At 39.7% G+C, this 20,049-nt stretch overlaps 1 protein-coding gene across 1 annotated transcript in view; it reads right to left on the bottom strand.

Annotated features, from left to right (window-relative positions):
• LOC134756114 (chorion peroxidase) overlaps positions 1–13,010 on the bottom strand; it is a 79,070-nt gene extending 66,060 nt beyond the window's left edge. Inside the window, exons 1-4 of the mRNA XM_063692927.1 lie at positions 12,866–13,010; positions 10,240–10,383; positions 7,529–7,767; positions 6,531–6,765 (exon numbers count right to left, since the gene is read on the bottom strand). Coding sequence (XP_063548997.1) covers positions 6,531–6,765; positions 7,529–7,767; positions 10,240–10,370 — 605 coding nt within the window. The 5' untranslated portion in view covers positions 10,371–10,383; positions 12,866–13,010. The remainder of the gene's footprint in view (positions 1–6,530; positions 6,766–7,528; positions 7,768–10,239; positions 10,384–12,865) is intronic.
• Positions 13,011–20,049: the final 7,039 nt, after the last annotated feature.

The following is a 20,049-nucleotide window of genomic DNA, read 5'->3' as shown; positions in this document are numbered from 1 at the left end:
TGGAAGTTAGGTGAAAAAAATTAAATCTTAACAAGATCGCCACAAGTTCAGACATATTTCGGCCGCTGACTCATAGCGTCCAAACTAAACGAGGTACAGCTCTACTAAAATCTGATTTGAATAGCCTATAAGATGCCTAATGAGACGTATATAGTGCGACCAAATTCATCGATCTAGAAGTTAGGTGAAAACAATTAAATGTTAATCATAGTTCTCCACAAGTTCAGACATATTTCGGCCGCTGACTCATAGCGTCCAAACTAAACGAGGTACAGCTCTACTAAAATCTGATTTGAATAGCCTATTAGATGTCTAATGAGACATATATAGTGGGACCAAATTCATCGATCTAGAAGTTAGGTGAAAAAAATTAAATCTTAAACACATAGTTCTCCACAAGTTCAGACATATTTCGGCCGCTGACTCATAGCGTTCAAACTAAACGAGGTACAGCTCTACTAAAATCTGATTTGAATAGCCTATTAGATGTCTAATGAGACATATATAGTGCGACCAAATTCATCGATCTAGAAGTTAGGTGAAAAAAATTAAATCTTAAACACATAGTTCTCCACAAGTTCAGACATATTTCGGCCGCTGACTCATAGCGTCCAAACTAAACGAGGTACAGCTCTACTAAAATCTGATTTGATTAGACTATTAGATGTCTAATGAGACATATATAGTGGGACCAAAATCATCGATCTAGAAATTAGGAGAAAAAAATTAAATCTTAAACACATAGTTCTCCACAAGTTCAGACATATTTCGGCCGCTGTCTCATAGCGTCCAAACTAAACGAGGTACAGCTCTACTAAAATCTGATTTGAATAGTCTATTAGATGTCTAATGAGACATATATAGTGGGACCAAAATCATCGATCTAGAAATTAGGAGAAAAAAATTAAATCTTAAACACATAGTTCTCCACAAGTTCAGACATATTTCGGCCGCTGACTCATAGCGTCCAAACTAAACGAGGTACAGCTCTACGAAAATCTGATTTGAATAGTCTATTAGATGTCTAATGAGACATATATAGTGGGACCAAAATCATCGATCTAGAAATTAGGAGAAAAAAATTAAATCTTAAACACATAGTTCTCCACAAGTTCAGACATATTTCGGCCGCTGATTCATAGCGTCCAAACTAAACGAGGTACAGCTCTACGAAAATCTGATTTGAATAGCCTTTTAGATGTCTAATGAGACGTATGTAGTGCGACCAAATTCATCGATCTAGAAGTAAGGTGAAAAAAATTAAATCTTAAACATAGTTCTCCACAAGTTCAGACCTATTTCGGCCGCTGACTCATAGCGTCCAAACTAAACGAGGTACAACTCTACTAAAATCTTATTTGAGTAGCATATTAGATGTCTAATGAGATATATATAGTGTGACCAAATTCATCGTTCTGGAAGTTAGGTGAAAAAAATTAAATCTTAACAAGATCGCCACAAGTTCAGACATATTTCGGCCGCTGACTCATAGCGTCCAAACTAAACGAGGTACAGCTCTACTAAAATCTGATTTGAATAGCCTATAAGATGCCTAATGAGACGTATATAGTGCGACCAAATTCATCGATCTAGAAGTTAGGTGAAAACAATTAAATGTTAATCATAGTTCTCCACAAATTCAGACATATATTTCGGCCGCTCACTCATAGCGTCCAAACTAAACGAGGTACAGCTCTACTAAAATCTAATTTGAATACCCTATTAGATGTCCAATGAGACGTATATAGTGCGACCAAATTCATCGATCTAGAAGTTAGGTGAAAAAAATTAAATCTTAAACACATAGTTCTCCACAAGTTCAGACATATTTCGGCCGCTGACTCATAGCGTCCAAACTAAACGAGGTACAGCTCTACTAAAATCTGATTTGAATAGCCTATTAGATGTCTAATGAGACATATATAGTGCGACCAAAATCATCGATCTAGAAATTAGGTGAAAAAAATTAAATCTTAAACACATAGTTCTCCACAAGTTCAGACCTATTTCGGCCGCTGACTCATAGCGTCCAAACTAAACGAGGTACAACTCTACTAAAATCTAATTTGAATAGCATATTAGATGTCTAATGAGATATATATATAGTGTGACCAAATTCATCGGTCTGGAAGTTAGGTGAAAAAAATTAAATCTTAACAAGATCGCCACAAGTTCAGACATATTTCGGCCGCTGACTCATAGCGTCCAAACTAAACGAGGTACAGCTCTACTAAAATCTGATTTAAATAGCCTATTAGATGTCTAATGAGACATATATAGTGGGACCAAAATCATCGATCTAGAAATTAGGAGAAAAAAATTAAATCTTAAACACATAGTTCTCCACAAGTTCAGACATATTTCGGCCGCTGTCTCATAGCGTCCAAACTAAACGAGGTACAGCTCTACTAAAATCTGATTTGAATAGCCTATTAGATGTCTAATGAGACATATATAGTGGGACCAAATTCATCGATCTAGAAGTTAGGTGAAAAAAATTAAATCTTAAACACATAGTTCTCCACAAGTTCAGACATATTTCGGCCGCTGACTCATAGCGTTCAAACTAAACGAGGTACAGCTCTACTAAAATCTGATTTGAATAGCCTATAAGATGTCTAATGAGACATATATAGTGCGACCAAATTCATCGATCTAGAAGTTAGGTGAAAAAAATTAAATCTTAAACATAGTTCTCCACAAGTTCAGACCTATTTCGGCCGCTGACTCATAGCGTCCAAACTAAACGAGGTACAGCTCTACTAAAATCTGATTTGAATAGCCTATTAGATGTCTAATGAGACATATATAGTGCGACCAAATTCATCGATCTAGAAGTAAGGTGAAAAAAATTAAATCTTAAACATAGTTCTCCACAAGTTCAGACCTATTTCGGCCGCTGACTCATAGCGTCCAAACTAAACGAGGTACAACTCTACTAAAATCTAATTTGAATAGCATATTAGATGTCTAATGAGACATATATAGTGCGACCAAATTCATCGGTTTGGAAGTTAGGTGAAAAAAATTAAATCTTAACAAGATCGCCACAAGTTCAGACATATTTCGGCCGCTGACTCATAGCGTCCAAACTAAACGAGGTACAGCTCTACTAAAATCTGATTTGAATAGCCTATTAGATGTCTAATGAGACATATATAGTGCGACCAAATTCATCGATCTAAAAGTAAGGTGAAAAAAATTAAATCTTAAACATAGTTCTCCAAAGTTCAGACATATTTCGGCCGCTGACTCATAGCGTCCAAACTAAACGAGGTACAGCTCTACTAAAATCTAATTTGAATACCCTATTAGATGTCTAATGAGACGTATATAGTGCGACCAAATTCATCGATCTAGAAGTTAGGTGAAAAAAATTAAATCTTAAACACATAGTTCTCCACAAGTTCAGACATATTTCGGCCGCTGACTCATAGCGTCCAAACTAAACGAGGTACAGCTCTACTAAAATCTGATTTGAATAGCCTATTAGATGTCTAATGAGACATATATAGTGCGACCAAAATCATCGATCTAGAAATTAGGTGAAAAAAATTAAATCTTAAACACATAGTTCTCCACAAGTTCAGACATATTTCGGCCGCTGACTCATAGCGTCCAAACTAAACGAGGTACAGCTCTACTAAAATCTGATTTGAATAGCCTATTAGATATCTAATGAGACATATATAGTGGGACCAAAATCATCGATCTAGAAATTAGGAGAAAAAAATTAAATCTTAAACACATAGTTCTCCACAAGTTCAGACATATTTCGGCCGCTGTCTCATAGCGTCCAAACTAAACGAGGTACAGCTCTACTAAAATCTGATTTGAATAGTCTATTAGATGTCTAATGAGACATATATAGTGCGACCAAATTCATCGATCTAAAAGTTAGGTGAAAAAAATTAAATCTTAAACACATAGTTCTCCACAAGTTCAGACATATTTCGGCCGCTGACTCATAGCGTCCAAACTAAACGAGGTACAGCTCTACGAAAATCTGATTTGAATAGCCTTTTAGATGTCTAATGAGACATATGTAGTGCGACCAAATTCATCGATCTAGAAGTTAGGTGAAAAAAATTAAATCTTAAACACATAGTTCTCCACAAGTTCAGACATATTTCGGCCGCTGACTCATAGCGTCCAAACTAAGCGAGGTACAGCTCTACTAAAATCTGATTTGAATAGACTATTATATGTCTAATGAGACATATATAGTGCGACCAAAATCATCGATCTAGAAATTAGGTGAAAAAAATTAAATCTTAAACACATAGTTCTCCACAAGTTCAGACATATTTCGGCCGCAGACTCATAGCGTCCAAACTAAACGAGGTACAGCTCTACTAAAAGCTGACTTGAATTGCCTATTACATATCTAATGAGACATATATATAGTGCGACCCCAATCATCGATCTAGTAGTTAGGTGAAAAAAATATCATGATTTAACGGGACACTGCCTTAAGCACGCCTTAACGTTGAGTAAATAGTTATTTTTCTATATTAATAATTTATGTTTATACCATTTCTGTTATGTATGGAGAGATTTATTACGGACTTCTTAATTTGGTAGGTTAATTTTAGTGTGAAGTTGGCGGCCAAATGTTGGCGGCTGATTGGCGCTAACATTTGGCCGCCAACTTTTGGCCGCTAACTTCACACCGGTTCCCAACAAGGCCTATTTTCCCCTCTGGGTTTGAAGGTCAGGTGGCAGTCGCTTTCGTAAAAACTAGTGCCTAGTGCCTACGCCAATTCTTGGGATTAGTTGTCAAGCGGACCCCAGGCTCCCATGAGCCGTGGCAAAATGCCGGGACAACGCGAGGAAGATGATCCTGTATCTATCAGCGATGGCCGACATCCGTTCCGTTTATACCAATTGGAGACAATCAATTACAATACTAAACTAGATCACAGTAAATGGTCCTTTTACTATACGATGATTTGTTTACTAGAGCATAGAGTAACTTATACTAGAGCGGTACTGTCATAGTAAATTTTGTAACCCCAGTAAATTCACTGCCATCTGTCGACACACTTCAAAACTAAAAATAAATATTTATAAAATACGATAAAATGTATTTAAATATGGATAAATGATTTTTTTATTTGCATTAATTATTTTTATGATTTTGACCCATGTTCTTTCACTGATATGCGTTAAAATTATAAATAACAAACGAAACAATCAACGCCCTCTATACGAGTGCAGGCCAAAACTAGTGGCGCCCTCTGATCGAGAATCAAATTTTCGTGATTTTCGAATCACGTTTTTTCCTTAGACTGTATCCATCTATTACGGAGTTATATCTATCTTTGACTAGAGGAAGAATTTACTTAAGTTACTTTGTTTGTCACGGAAGCCAGAAAGAGATTTAGTACTTATTTTGGCAATTTGTAATGGATTTATTTTACCTTTAGTTTAGGAATGATTAAATATTTCGGGTCACAAGAAAATTATAAAAAAGTTTCCCTTCCAATATTTATCTCGTACTAATCACTCAGTACCTATACCACTCATTAGATTGATCTTTTCGAACATGCCATGCGATTTAGCTTCATAATTATTATATGCTTACTTTTAGACATTCGGCACGGTGTTACAAAATATAGGTAGGTATGGTACCCTACCCTTGGCCGGCGCAAAGTTTCTAAAATATAAATAAGTATGTGGCAATGGCAATCTTCCATTTTACTTTCACAGCTATTTGGAAACTCCGCAACTTGCACAGTTGTAGTAACGTTTCCTTTATATACTTGTAAAAAAAGTGTAGGTTAAATTGTTTCATTGTCAGCATTATTATTCACAACGACGGGACTTAATCGCGTAAAATAAGTTTTAAAATTCCCATAATTAAAGGTCTTCTCCGAGACCACGGGGACAACGCCGTCCTAAACGTCGGAGGTAAATTTAAAACTTATCTTACAGTACATATGGTGCTACTTTCTCGCACTAGTGCGTAAAAGAGCACTTTTCGTGCATATGTCGAAAGTTTAAAGGGCCATATGTACTGTAAAACGTTGTACGATACGCGTGCGAATAGGTATTCGCAACTCGTGTCGATTTAAAACACTCTCTGCGGTCGTGTTTTAATTTATCGCCACTCGTTTAGAATTTCCTCTTTTTCGCACTTGTATCGTAAATAACTATTACGCGATTAAGTCCCGTCGTTGTGAATAATAATGAGTAAAAATCGTGAAAGTTTAAATCAGTGTAATTGTCAGCTGTGCAGGAAAGCAGTGTTTTTAGGAGGCGTGCATGGGAGGGGGGGTAGGAAAAATCATACAGTGCGTAAAAATACAAAATGTGTATTATTATTAAATAACTCAGGGAGATTAAAGGATGACTCTCACTAGAACCGTCCGGGTCCGGGCCGAGGCCTCCGACACATCGTTTTCAATGGGTAATCGGTGAAAACCGAAGTGCTAAAACCTACTTGGCCCGGCCCCGGACCGTTCTAGCGGGGATAATGAATGATGAGTGCGTCTTCATTTAACTGTCAAGCTAAGTAGGATTATTACCCGTTAACAAGCACTTTAGTAGCCTCCTCAGCCGCATACGCGGCGTCAGCCATCGGCTTGACATCAACAGCGGTTGCCGCGGCGCGCTGCGCGCGGTGCGCCGGTGTGTTCCGGCCTAACGCCGTACGCGCGGCTTCGGCGCGCTGTTGCGCGGCAAGCGCGGCGTTGCCGCGAGATACAGCGGCAGATATGTCGGCGGCCGGGGGTGTGGTTGGCCAGGGAGCTGTGGGGGTTTCTGTGGAGAAAGGTCGAGTTGAAATCTTCGCCCCATCGTCAGATTTTATTAAGGTAAGTACTGGGCCTAATGCGAAAAACAAAAATGGAAATTTTGTAATCTTGTATATTCGAGCGATAGTATATAGAGCAGATAAAGATATTTCGATCATCTATTTTGTGGACTTCGGATTGGAACAGAATCTTAAAATAAACCCAAATTGCATCACTAAAATATCTTCACATGTCACTTCGTAGGGTCAAGGGCTAAAACAAACTAGTTTAGATAGAGGTTTTTGGAAGACCGGTTCTATAATCAATTAAACTAAATTCCGTACCTACCAAAGTCTTTAAATAAGTGGAAAAGGCATAAAATAATTCCCAATTAAAGTATATTTAAATTATTTAACCTCATTAACTATTTCATTGAGGTGAATTTTATACTTTTGAAGGCTATTCTAAACCTATAAATGATCGTCCCTCTTGTTCAGGGGTCGGCAACCTTTTAGCAGCCAAGGGCCACATAGTAGTTAACGAAATTGACGCGGGCCGCACTTTGTTAATACTTATGACTTTATCAGGTATTGTCGTTTGTCAAAATTATGTACAAAATAGCCCAGAAGGCTCGCGGGCCGCAAGTGAGGGGTTCGCGGGCCGCATGCGGCCCGAGGGCCGCCTGTTGCCGACCCCTGCTCTTGTTAGTCACTAAATTAGTATAGTGTAATAAGCTCTTAAAACCACACACAGACCAACCCCGGAGAACCGAATTAAAGAAAACTACTCACCTTCTAATGGCCATTTCTTGTTCATAATCGGCAGTAAATTAGGTTCTATCGACGTAAGATTATACACTGTTCTGTTGCCAGAACTCTTCAGATTGCCAATGCCAACCATATTCAGCTTGGATCCGTTGGCAACGGGGATAACGATTGGCAGAATGGTGTCATTGTCAAAGTCGTCACCGTTGAAGTCTTCAGCGAGGTTGTAGGAGACGGTGACGAGGAGAATGATGCTTAGGAGGACGCTGTTGAGAAATGTCGTTATTAGATACAATCTTATATGTCTATGTATATACATTTAGGTCTTCTGCTTTAAGGATACACGCTAGAATGCCGCGCCGCTTCACTTCGCTTACGCAGCGTACTACGTAGGTGAACAACACGCGAACGCGAAGCGGCGCGGCGCGACGCGGAGCGGAGCGGGGTGAATAAATCCTTTGATACCTATAGAAGTGTCCTACGTGGGCGATCTCGTTGCGAACGCGAACGCCGTGTGCCCGCCGCGCCGCTTTACTTCGCGTTCGCGAGTTGTTCGCACGTAAGACGCAGCGTTAAATAATGCATGGACATAGTCACGTGACTTTTCGTAGCCTTTGTCATCGCGATACATTTCTTTTTTTCGTTTAGTGTTTAATCTGGTTTAATCGATGTACGGTTGTCATCTTGCCACACAACAGTTGCCCTTCAAATCAAAACGTGTCAGATGACCGTACAAGATGTAGGTATGAAAGAGATAGGTGGGTTAATATTCTTTTCGTCTTGTTTTTGTGCCCAATAAAATGTGACCGAGTGGAGCTTTTTGTGTGGGGTGAAATTTAGTTCTTAATTTTTCTCAAGAGAATTATCTAGTTAGAAAGCACTCAACTTTTTTTATTTATTTGATAAAAGACAAAAATAGAAGCGTGACAGAGTGGTCAGGGACAACGTTAAGAATTTTGACCCAAGTAATGATATGGATCAACTGGTATGAAATATGAATTTGGCTTTAGATAGATATACGTCTAAGCTATGTCATTTCTTTTTCCCCTCACTAGCTCGGAAAGTTGTCGTTTATCCTTCAATACAAGCGGGGAAAAACGCGTTTTATCCACTAGTGGGGAAAGTAATTTGACCTTGGATGGAGCGTGTTTAAGTAGCTTGACAGATAACAAAACGTAAAACGCTCATGATAATGGTTCGTTCGATATTAATTATCATTAAATAAATGGTTTGAAAACCTAATAAAAAATACCAAATGTTAGCTTTATTTAATGATTTTAAGTCATAAACCTTAAAATTCCATAAGAAACGTTTGTTTTTTATAATGATGTTAAATACTGAACGCACAAGTTGAGTTGATGCAATTTCAAAACGCATCGTTGACATTTCATACATCAGAAATGTCAACATTGTCAACCTTTTCTCACCGACTCGCGTAAAAATACACAACTTCAGGAGTTTTCTGTTATAATATCGTAAAGAAATGAGTGATTCCAGTGATGAAGATGATCTAACGCCTGTGGATGTTGCACTTTCCTCGCTATAGTGAGGTGAAAAGTTTTGTGTTACACACGGGGGCAAATGTATTTTTTCCCCTCACTAGCTCGGAAAGTTGTCTTTTATCCTTCAATACAAGCGGGGAAAAACGCGTTTTATCCACTAGTGGGGAAAGTAATTTGACCTTGGATGGAGCGTGTTTAAGTAGCTTGATAGATAACAAAACGTAAATCGTTTATGATAATGATTCGTTCGATATTAATTATCATTAAATAAATGGTTTGAGAATCTAATGAAAAATACCAAATTTAGCTTTATTTAATGATTTTAAGTCATAAACCTTAAAATTCCATAAGAAATTTTATAATGATGTTAAATATAATTCTGAACGCACAAGTTGAGTCGATGCAATTTCAAAACGCATCGTTGACATTTCAATCATTTCATACGTCAGAAATGTCAACATTGTCAACAATTTTTTTACCAAAAAACTTTTCACACCGACTCGCGTAAAAATACACAACTTCCAGAGTTTTCTGTTAGAATATCGTAAAGAAATGAGTGATTCCAGTGATGAAGATGATCTAACGCCTGTGGATGTTGAATTTTCCTCGCTATAGTGAGGTGAAAAGTTTTGTGTTATACACGGGCGCAAATGTATTTTACTTCTCGTGTGTTGAAACACTCGCTACGCTCAGGATTCTATTTTAGAACCACTCGCTTCGCTCGTGGTTCACCTATAGAATCCTTTCGCTTGCTTGTGTTTCAATTCTACACTCGCGGGTAAAATACAACTTTGCACCCTTGTATAACAAATAACTATTTATGATAAAGGAGGCAAGCGAGCAGACGAATCGCGTGATGGTAAGCGATAGCCGTCGCCCATGGACACCCGCAACACAAAAGGTTATAAGTGCATTGCCCGCCTTAAAAATGGGTGTACACTCTTTTCTTGGTCGTATCGTATCGTATCGGCTCGGAAATACCGCAGGCGATCGTTCCACAGTTTAGCTGTGCGAGGCACATAGCATTTTAGGGTTCCGTACCCAAGGGGTAAAAACGGGACCCTAATTACCCTATTACTAAGATTCCGCTGTCCGTCTGTCCGGTTACCGTGATAGCTTTTTTTTCACAGATGATGTATTTCTGTTGCTGCTATAACAACAAATACTAAAAAATACGGAACCCTCGGTGGGCGAGTCCGACTCATACTTGGCCGTTTTTTTATATTAATAACTCACAGTATAGTAACACAGATGGCGCACTGGCAATTCTTCAGTCGCTTGCGATAGCGCCGTGTTATGCTGGACTCGAAGACATACGTGGGCTGCACTAGAGGAGTTCGCTCACTGCTGGTTCCCGGCCGCTCCATTCTTCAGCAGGTACTGAGAAGAGATCTGAGGTTTATAGATCACACAAAAGGTAAAAAACATACTGGCCTACATACATTTAAAAAATTAAATTACAAAATACGATCTAAAAAAAATTGTTCCAGGGGTGAACATGGTCTGTGGTACACAATACTTAAGCAGCGTACTACGTAAGCGAACAACACGCAAACGCGAAGCAAAGCGACGCGGTGCGGGGTGAATCAATCCTTTGATACCTATACGTGGGCGATCTCGTTGGGAACGCGAACGCCGTGGGCCCGCCCCGCGCCGCGCCGCGCCGCTTCGCTATCGGGAACGCGTGGAGGTATCGAGTTGAAATTAAAACCATATACTCAGATCTACAGTCACTTGAAACTGTGAAAAAATCAAACTTCTTAGTTAAAAAAAAGTTAAATTTGTAGGTACTGAACCCTCGAGTCCGACTCGCACTTGTTTGAAGAACCCCATACGTAGACTCTCGGGAAAACCTCGTCAGGGAACTCATTCCACAGAAAAAAAACCAGCTAGGTGCGAGTCGGACTCGCCAACCGAGGGTTCCGTACAAATTTAACAATTTTTTATTTTATCTTTTTTTTACAGATTTACAATTTTCAGATTTTTCCCTGTATTTGTAGTATAAGACGAATTACTTGCCAAATTTCATAGTTCTAGGTCAACGGGAATTTTGAATCCCTTGAGAGTGTCGAAATATACGTTTTTTGCGGCATAAACGGCCATATCTTGTTTTTACGTTAACTAAGAAGTTTGATTTTTTCACAGCTATAAGGGACCATAAGTATATGGTATAAATAAAATTTCAACTCAATACCTCCACGCGTTTCCGAGATAAAGGGTCTTGATCTTGACAGACGGACGGACGGATCTCAGACTGACGGACAACAAAGTGATATATATATATATATATATATATATATATATATATATATATATATATATATATATATATATATAGGGGTGATATATAAGGGTTCCGTTTTATTCCTTTTGAGGTACGGAACCCTAAAAATCCTATGAATAGTACGAATATACGTATATGTGCAAGTATGTATTTAAGGTATATAATATGACACTTTCATACTTTGTTCTGTCGGTTGGAGCATAGTTTAGGATGGTATTCCATCTGTCCAATGTGTATTTGCGTCTCACATTTTGCTTAATGAGAGAGTGAGATGCAATGCATATTGGACAAATAAATTGGATAAGTGGAATACCATCCTGACGGCAGACGGACTAGCAATTTATAACTTTATCTATAGGTATCTACAGATGTGCAAGTTGTGGAAAGTTTAAAAAAAGTTAAAAAAAATTTTTGGAAATTGCAGGAAAAATTCAGAGGAAATTAAGGAAACTTTCTATTTGGAAACGCAATATTTCTATCATACTAACATATGACAAGTTTTCGAATTTTTTAATGTCAAAATTTCGTAATTGCAAATTTCTGACGTCACATCACAACTGGTATGACCTCACGCTCTTAACGTTTTATAATAAGGTGTCTTTTCGCAAACGATACAAGAGATTAGGTAATTGGCAACGTATTAGTTAGTGAACACCGAACAAAGAGATTGTCAACTATAAACAGTTCCTTGTGTGTTTATCTCAGGATGTAAACTTTAAAAGGGCCCACTGATTACCAGTCCGCCGGACGCTATCAGCCTGTTAGTTGTTCGGAACTGTCAACTTTTTGTTCTAACTGACAGGCTGATATCGTCCGGCGGACTGATAATCAGTGGGCCCCTTAACTCTAACGCTGCGTCTTACGTAAGTGAACACTCGCGAACGCGAAGCGAAGCGGCGCGGCGCGGCGCGGCGGGCACACGGCGTTTGCGTTCGCAACGAGATCGTCAAACGTAGGACACTTCTATAGAGGTGTCAAAGGATTGATTCACCCCGCGCCGCGCCGCGCGCCGCTTCGCCTGTTGTTCGCCTACGTAGTACGCAAACGCACTGCGATTAATTTCTTGCGGTGTCAGAACCGCTAAAAGTGTAATGTATGGCATGCTTCATAAGCACACGCACTTGCAAGACTGAAAAACCGCAAAAAATTAAACTGAAACCGCAAGAAATAATTAATCGCAGTGTCTATCTAAGTTACGCATTATGGCTCCTCTACACAATGGACCATCATACTGGCCCACGATGTGATGATGATGTGATAGAGAGCTGAAATGGGCTCAAATTGTATGGATATTTGATTATTTTTATTTACACATACGCGATGCATAGGAATATTATACCCTATTAAAATAGTTACTTACGTCCAAAGACTACGTTTTAGGCTTAGAAAGAAAAAAAAACCGCAGTGCGTTCTAAGCCCTACGTCGAAGAAAATATTGGTAACCTCAAACTTTCCACGGAATCCACAGATGCAGTCCGGATTTCAACATTTTCAACAGAGATACGAAACAGGTTTCACGCAGGTATAACTAACCTTGTTATCAAAACAAGATAAATAAAAGTTTTAAAACAAACTTACTTTTGCCGGTGTATATTTTCAGTGAAGTATTAAAAACGTTGTCACTTAATAAAGAACTTAACTTTGATTTCACATCACTAGTTTTGATACACCAAATCAGAAAACAAAACTTATCGAAGTTTTTTAACTTTTTATTTATTTGTTTTTTTTTTATAAACTTTTTAAATAACGCGCGTCTTAAACGACCGTTGCCCAAGGCGAGCGGTTACTGACTGCCAGGCTCATTCATTGCACATTTGCACATAATAAAAATAATAGGCTTTTTTGATATCAATGGGCGCTGATAGGGCCACCGAATAGATAGTTATCTAGTTATAATATTGATGCTAAACTACGCCAATACGCTAATATTGATGACGCTTATTAGGTGGAAAACTCGTTTTGTAGAATAAAAAATGTTAGGTCCCAGGTAGCAAAATGACGTAAAATTACGTCAGCGACGTCATAATGTCGGCATTTTTACGTCATTATGACGTCGCTGACGTCATTTGACGTCATTTTGCTACCTGGGGTTAAGGCGCGTAATTAACAGTCGTGAATGGAATGAAGTATGAAGTAGTTATCTGTATCGATTTTCGTCGATTTACTTAATTGAAATTATTTTTATTTGCTCCAACATTAACCAACATTTACCTACCTCTCAGGTACTGAAACCAATATTAAAATGTTCACAATATCCTATTGTTGTTACCTAACTATATTAATTGAATAAACTATTGTAAATGTAATTTAATTATAATACTAGAGTCCTACCTAAATGTTGTATAAGTTGTATTGTTATATAAATTAGTAATTATAAGTAAATTGTAAGACAGCTGCAATTATATTGTAACACCCTCACAGGGTAACATGTACGCTTCCTAACAATAAATATAACACCATGTATTTCTATGCATCAATGTACATGTAAGCATTAAATGATAATAAACAATAAACAAAACGTTCTAGGTGCTTTATAGGGTTCCGTACCCAAGGGTAAAAACGGGACCCTATTACTAAAACTCCACTTTCCGTCTGTCTGCTTGTCTGTCTGTCACTAGGCTGTAATCTTAAGAACCGTGATAGCTAGACAGTTGAAATTTTCACAGATGATGTATTTCTGTTGCCGCTATAACAACAAATACTAAAAACAGAATAAAATGAAATAAAACTGTCACCCGTTGACCACGAACGCTGTAAAGAGTTCGAAACGTCGGGATGTATTATAAATTCAATATACGCGATATAATCCGTTTTCATAGTTTTATTTCATGAGTAACTATCGCGGTAACCGAAGACAATATTAGAATAAAATGATTTAAGTGGGGCTCCTATACAAAAAACGTGATTTGTTTGCCGTTTTTTGCGTAATGGTACGGAACCCTTCGTGCGCGAGTCCGACTAGCACTTGGCCGGTTAAACTTGGCTAAGGGGTCTAATCTAAACTAAAACTTAGACTAGAACCACACTAGAACTTTCTTTTAGTTGATATACTTAGGTAGTCTTTATTGGGTGATGCGTGAAGGAAGCCATACTAAAAACAAAAAGATTAAACGGTTAGAGAGTTCACGGGGCGAAGTAATTCTATATTAGGAAACAGTACTATGGTTTCGTCAAATCAAGCAAATACTTATGACATGAATAATGGATTATTTAAGGAGTGTCTCTAAAAGTTAAATTCGGCCAGGAAGTGCAAGTCGGACACGCGCTTCAAGCGTTCATTCCATCATACTGCATTTTTTTTAAGAATGAAAATGAATAATTTTCTTTCTTAAATAACTTGTTAGACCAAGATAAGTCTGCAACAATTTTGATAGCACACGCAGTGCAAGTGTTATTTTAAACGTCAAACTTCTATGAAATTATGACGTATAAATAACACTTGTATTGCGTATGCTATTGAAATCGTTGCAGGCTTTTCTTGGTCTAACTTCTATTTGTCTCAAATATATGTATATTAAGTTGACTGTACCTTGTTCCAAGCCTTCAAATTGGAGATGGCAACATTCGTTTCTTACTGGCAAAACCACAGTTCCGATGACGTCAGGCGCAATACCGGCTTTTATGGCGGGTTTTTTCCATGTTTTTTACGAATCCAGCTGGCAGGCTGCGCGCCAATGCTCAGATCATTGGCGATTTGTTTCTGGCAGAGGAAACACCTATAAATTAGCTTAGAAAATTTTCGAAGTATTTTCTAAATAAATTCAGTTCTAATATGAATAGTTCAAATCCTGATAGTGTTCAACATGATCCGGGCGCATCGGCTTTAACTGAGCACGAGCGCATGGCCAGGTTAGAGGATGTAGTGTCCAAATTAGCCCACGAGGTAAGGTCTTTACGTGACAATTTTTCTACTCGCCCGCGGGAATACTCCAGTGATTCAGACGTGCTATCAATTGTCTCGCCTGAGGATCTGGAAATTCCAGAGGCTCCTCCGGCGCCTGTCCCGGGGCCTGCAAAGGATATTAGTTTTAAACTTGAGACTACCCTCAAGTCGTCGGGCGCGATAACCTCAAAGGAGCATGCTGATATTTTGGACAAGTTGCAGCATTTCAATTCAAACGACTGGTCACAGGTACGGTACATAGATGCTCAAAATACGTACGTGTCATCTCCTGGCTTTACTGATTTGGAGAGTAATGACATGATAAAGTCTTTTGATCGTAACCGTGCCCTCGCCGTTACGGAAAAGACTCTAGCCGCTGTGTCTCATGCTCTCATCATACAAAATGAGAAATTGAAAGCTGGCTTTGAAACCTTCGTGTCTTGGATAAGTTCGCAGGGTGATTGCACGGTTGAGGCGGTAGCAGACAAAATCAACGAGGTGTTCTCGGAGGGTGACTATTCTCGCATTCACCTGGACCTCTTGCAGATGGTCTGTGGCCGTCGAGCAGACATTATCCAGCAACGGAGAGATGGAGTATTGAACTTCGTCAAGGATCGCTACATGAAGGAATCTCTTCGAAAGATCCCTCCAACACAGGAGCACCTCTTCGATGATAAGCGGTTTTCTGACTGTATAACGAAGAATGGCGGAATTGACAAGGTATTTTTCTGTCCACGCACTCCTGCGCAAGGAGTTGCTAGCAAACGAGCTCCTGCGCAAGGAGTCTCACAGCCGGAGCAGAGCAAGAAGGCTGCGGACTATTCTAGTTTCCGCGTGTATTCTGGGCCCTCTGCTGCTCCCGCCCGGGCTCCTCAGGACAGAAAGCGAAAAGCCGAGCCATTTCGATCCAATCAGCGAAGCGACAAATATTACAGGAACAGGCAAGGTAAGCGATCTCGCAGGCGCTACGACTGACTATCACAGCTTCCAAGCGGGTCAACTGGAGCTATTTATAAATCAATGGAAAGCCATGGGGGCTCCAGACTACATAATCAAAATTTTGTCTGGGTACCAGATACCCTTTGTCAAAAAACCGCCTCTAGTTCACCCCTCCAGACTTTCGTCAAAATTATCCACGAAGGAAAGTCCGGAAATGATCGTTCAAATGAAAGGCATGATAGAACAGGGTGTGCTAGAGCCGGCTTCGTTGACCCCAAGTTTTGTATCGAACATGTTTCTGGTTCCGAAGAAAGGTGGGAGCGTACGCCCAGTCTTCAACCTAAGACAACTAAACAAGTACGTATATGTGGCCAAATTTCACCTCATCAATATGTACAAGGTCCCAGACTTTCTTCAACCAAGAGATTGGCTCGTAAAGCTCGATCTCCACAACGCATACTTTCATATTCCGGTCAAGCCCTCACACCGGAGATTCCTGAGAGTAATGTTTCAGCACCGGCTTTGGCAGGTGACCTCCTTGCCGTTCGGCCTCGCATCTTCTCCGCGGACATTTGCTCTAGTCACAAATTGGATTGCGGAAGTGCTGAGATCTCGCGGTATCAGGGTCATCGTATATTTGGACGACTTTCTTCTTGCATCCCAGAGCCGTTCATTGCTTCAGAATCAAGTAAGACTCACCCTTCAGATCCTCGAGGGTCTAGGCTGGACTGTAAATTACGGAAAGTCCGTGTTAAATCCCCAGAAGTCCATGGAGTTCCTGGGTATTCGTTGGGACCCTTGGAGCAACCTGAAGTGTCTTCCAGAGGCCAAGATTCAAAATGTTGTGCAGAAATGCCGGATGATGGTAAATCGCAGGTGCGCTTCATTAAAGCAGGTCCAATCTTTACTGGGTCTAGTGAACTTCGCAAGCTTCGTTGTTCCGCGGGGTCGACTCAACAGCAGGCTGTTGATGACGTTTTGCAACCAGCTGCTGCACATGTCTCCAAGAGCGAAGGTAAAGCTTCCAGTAGTCCTATACACCGAGCTGGATTGGTGGATCAACCACGTAGCTGCCACATCTCCTCTTCATCCTCCAGCGCCCCAATTCTTTTTGACTACGGATGCGTCAGGCCAGGGCTGGGGCGCTCTGCTCAACAACAAGCAGTTAGCTGGCCAATGGTCGCAGTGGGAGGCGCGTCAACATTCAAATCTCCTAGAGATGATGGCAGTGCAGAAGGTAATAACATCACAGAGCCGCTTACTGACGCAATCGTCTCTAATGATTATGTCGGACAATCGAACGGTTGTGTCATATCTGCGCAACGAAGGCGGTACGAGGTCACAGCAGATGATGGAGATGACTTACCGGGTGCTGGATGCATTGGACCGCTATCACATTCACATGACAATCCAGTTCATTCCCGGCAGATACAACACGGAAGCAGACAGACTTTCAAGGTTTCGCGGTCAGTCGGAGTGGCACCTGCTGTCTCCAGCGACGCACCAGATATTCCAGGTTTGGGGTACTCCTCAAATAGACCTTTTCGCATCGAGGAGAGCTCATGTGGTACCGACATATGCGACTCTAGACCAGACGGATCCAGATGCGTTCTTCGTCGATGCGTTCAGTCGGAGATGGGAGTATCAACTGGCGTGGATATTTCCTCCCCCGTGTCTAATCCCGAGAGTTCTCGGTCACCTGAACGACGCAGAGGGTATGTACCTATTGATCGTGCCGAATTGGGAGAAGGTGTTCTGGCGCAGCGACCTGAAGAGCCGATCCCTGGCCCCTCCAAGAGAAATTTGGGACCTGGAGAACCGGTTAGTAGACACACAGACTCTGAGACCTCCAATCGATGTCAAGCGGATAGCTTTAGAAGTCTGGCTGATACAGGGTGGGCCGCATTGTTAGGTACGTGGAACGATAAGCAAAAGGATTTACTTGCAAGCGGTTGGCGAAAATCCTCGTTAGCTTCTTACAAGCCAGCGTGGCTAAGATGGTGCAGATGGTGTACTGCCCATCATGTCGCCAGAGACAATCCAGAACCACAAGATTTGGCAAGATTTATTACAGACTTGCACCTGGTAGAAAAGTTATCGCATAGTACAATTTGCTTACACAAATCGGTTGTCTCAACTTTTTGTCCCGTACGTTCAGGCCCACCGCTTAGCTCGCATATAGTTGTTCGCCAGGCTTTGAAAGCTATAGCTTTGAGTAAACCAATGTCTCGTAAGGAGAGTATATGGGATGTTAGAGATTTATGTACTTATTTAGAGAATAACGAACCTCTACAAACCAGTTTATTTGAGGTGTCTAAGAGATGTGCGATTTTGTTATTGCTTTGTTCAGGGCGACGCGTACATGATCTGACGTTATTGAGTATAAATGATTCCAGTTGTAAGATTGATTCTGACTATATTATATTTTGGCCCGAGTTCGGTTCCAAGACAGACACTGCATCGCGCAGACAATCTGGTTGGAAATTGTTAACATGTGATTACAATAAAAATATTGATCCCGTTTATTGGATAAAATTATTAATTTCCTTGTCTCAGAACCGAAGAGGGAATATAAATAATCTATTTATTTCTATATGTGGTCCTGTGAAGCCAGCTTCACGAACCATCATTGGTGGATGGATAAAGGCAGTCCTTAAAGACGCTAATATAAACAGTAGTGCGGGTAGTGTCCGTTCCGCAGTTGCTTCGTCTGGCTGGCTTGATAATCATAATATTAATGATATCTTGGAAAGAGGCAATTGGCAAAGTGCTAATACATTTCACAAGTTTTATAGAAAAACAATTAGCACTCATAATTCACATTCTAATCCTTTAGATAGATGTTTTAATACGATATGATTCACGCATTCTAATCAATGTTAATATAAGGTCATATGTCATATACCAATTATGTGTAAAAGTTGATTTTTATTTTAATGCAATACAGATTTCCTTATAAGTCTATCTATTATTTTATTCACATTGGCGATCTATTGAATATTACCAATCCTCACTCATCCAGCAGTCGATAACAAACACTTCTCAATTTGAAGGCTTGGAACAAGGTACAGTCAACTTAATAGACAAATTTTACCTAAAAATAAAATTTATATTAAGTTACTTACCTTGTTCCAAGCCTGATTCCATTGCTGCCTGCTGGCAATTTGTAAAATTTTAGGTTTTTTATACTTACACGATTAATTTCATTCACATACACATTTTATCATATTCATAATACTTATATTTCAGCAAAAGTAAGTATTGTTTATTAAAGCTTTTATTTCAGCAGTAGGGTTTAGTTTTAAGCTTGTCTTTTCAGCTATGTCAATGAAATACCGTGCTACCTCAGTAAACAAAACAAGTACCTACAGCTGCGCTGAATACTGTGTTTGTTTACATAATAAAACGTCGCCACCTGTCTACCCACAGTGGCTATTTTGCCACCAGTCTATCTACAGTGGCTACCTACCGTCCACCATCATATTGGACGGTAGGTCAAGGTAATCAAATTGAGAGTCCAATGGTCTGAGCATTGGCGCGCAGCCTGCCAGCTGGATTCGTAAAAAACATGGAAAAAACCCGCCATAAAAGCCGGTATTGCGCCTGACGTCATCGGAACTGTGGTGTTGCCAGTAAGAAACGAATGTTGCCATCTCCAATTTGAAGGCTTGGAACAAGGTAAGTAACTTAATATAAATTTTATTTTTAGGTAAAATTTGTCTATTATAAATAAAATTATAGTTTGTTAAAGGACTGTCTCATTTCAAACATAGAGAGAAAATCATACTATATTTTTCTTTCACTAGTACTAGCACCCAAAAGAAAGGGATGAGTACATAGATCAAAGAATATAATACTCACTAGGAGCCCGAAATTTTAAATTTTCCATGAGAGGATAACCTACGCGCCAACATTTTTTAAATTTGCCGCCTTTTTCTAC

Source organism: Cydia strobilella, chromosome 3 (genome assembly GCF_947568885.1).
Source record: "Cydia strobilella chromosome 3, ilCydStro3.1, whole genome shotgun sequence".
NCBI lineage: Eukaryota > Metazoa > Arthropoda > Insecta > Lepidoptera > Tortricidae > Cydia > Cydia strobilella.
This window is presented reverse-complemented; position numbering and strand designations above follow the sequence as displayed.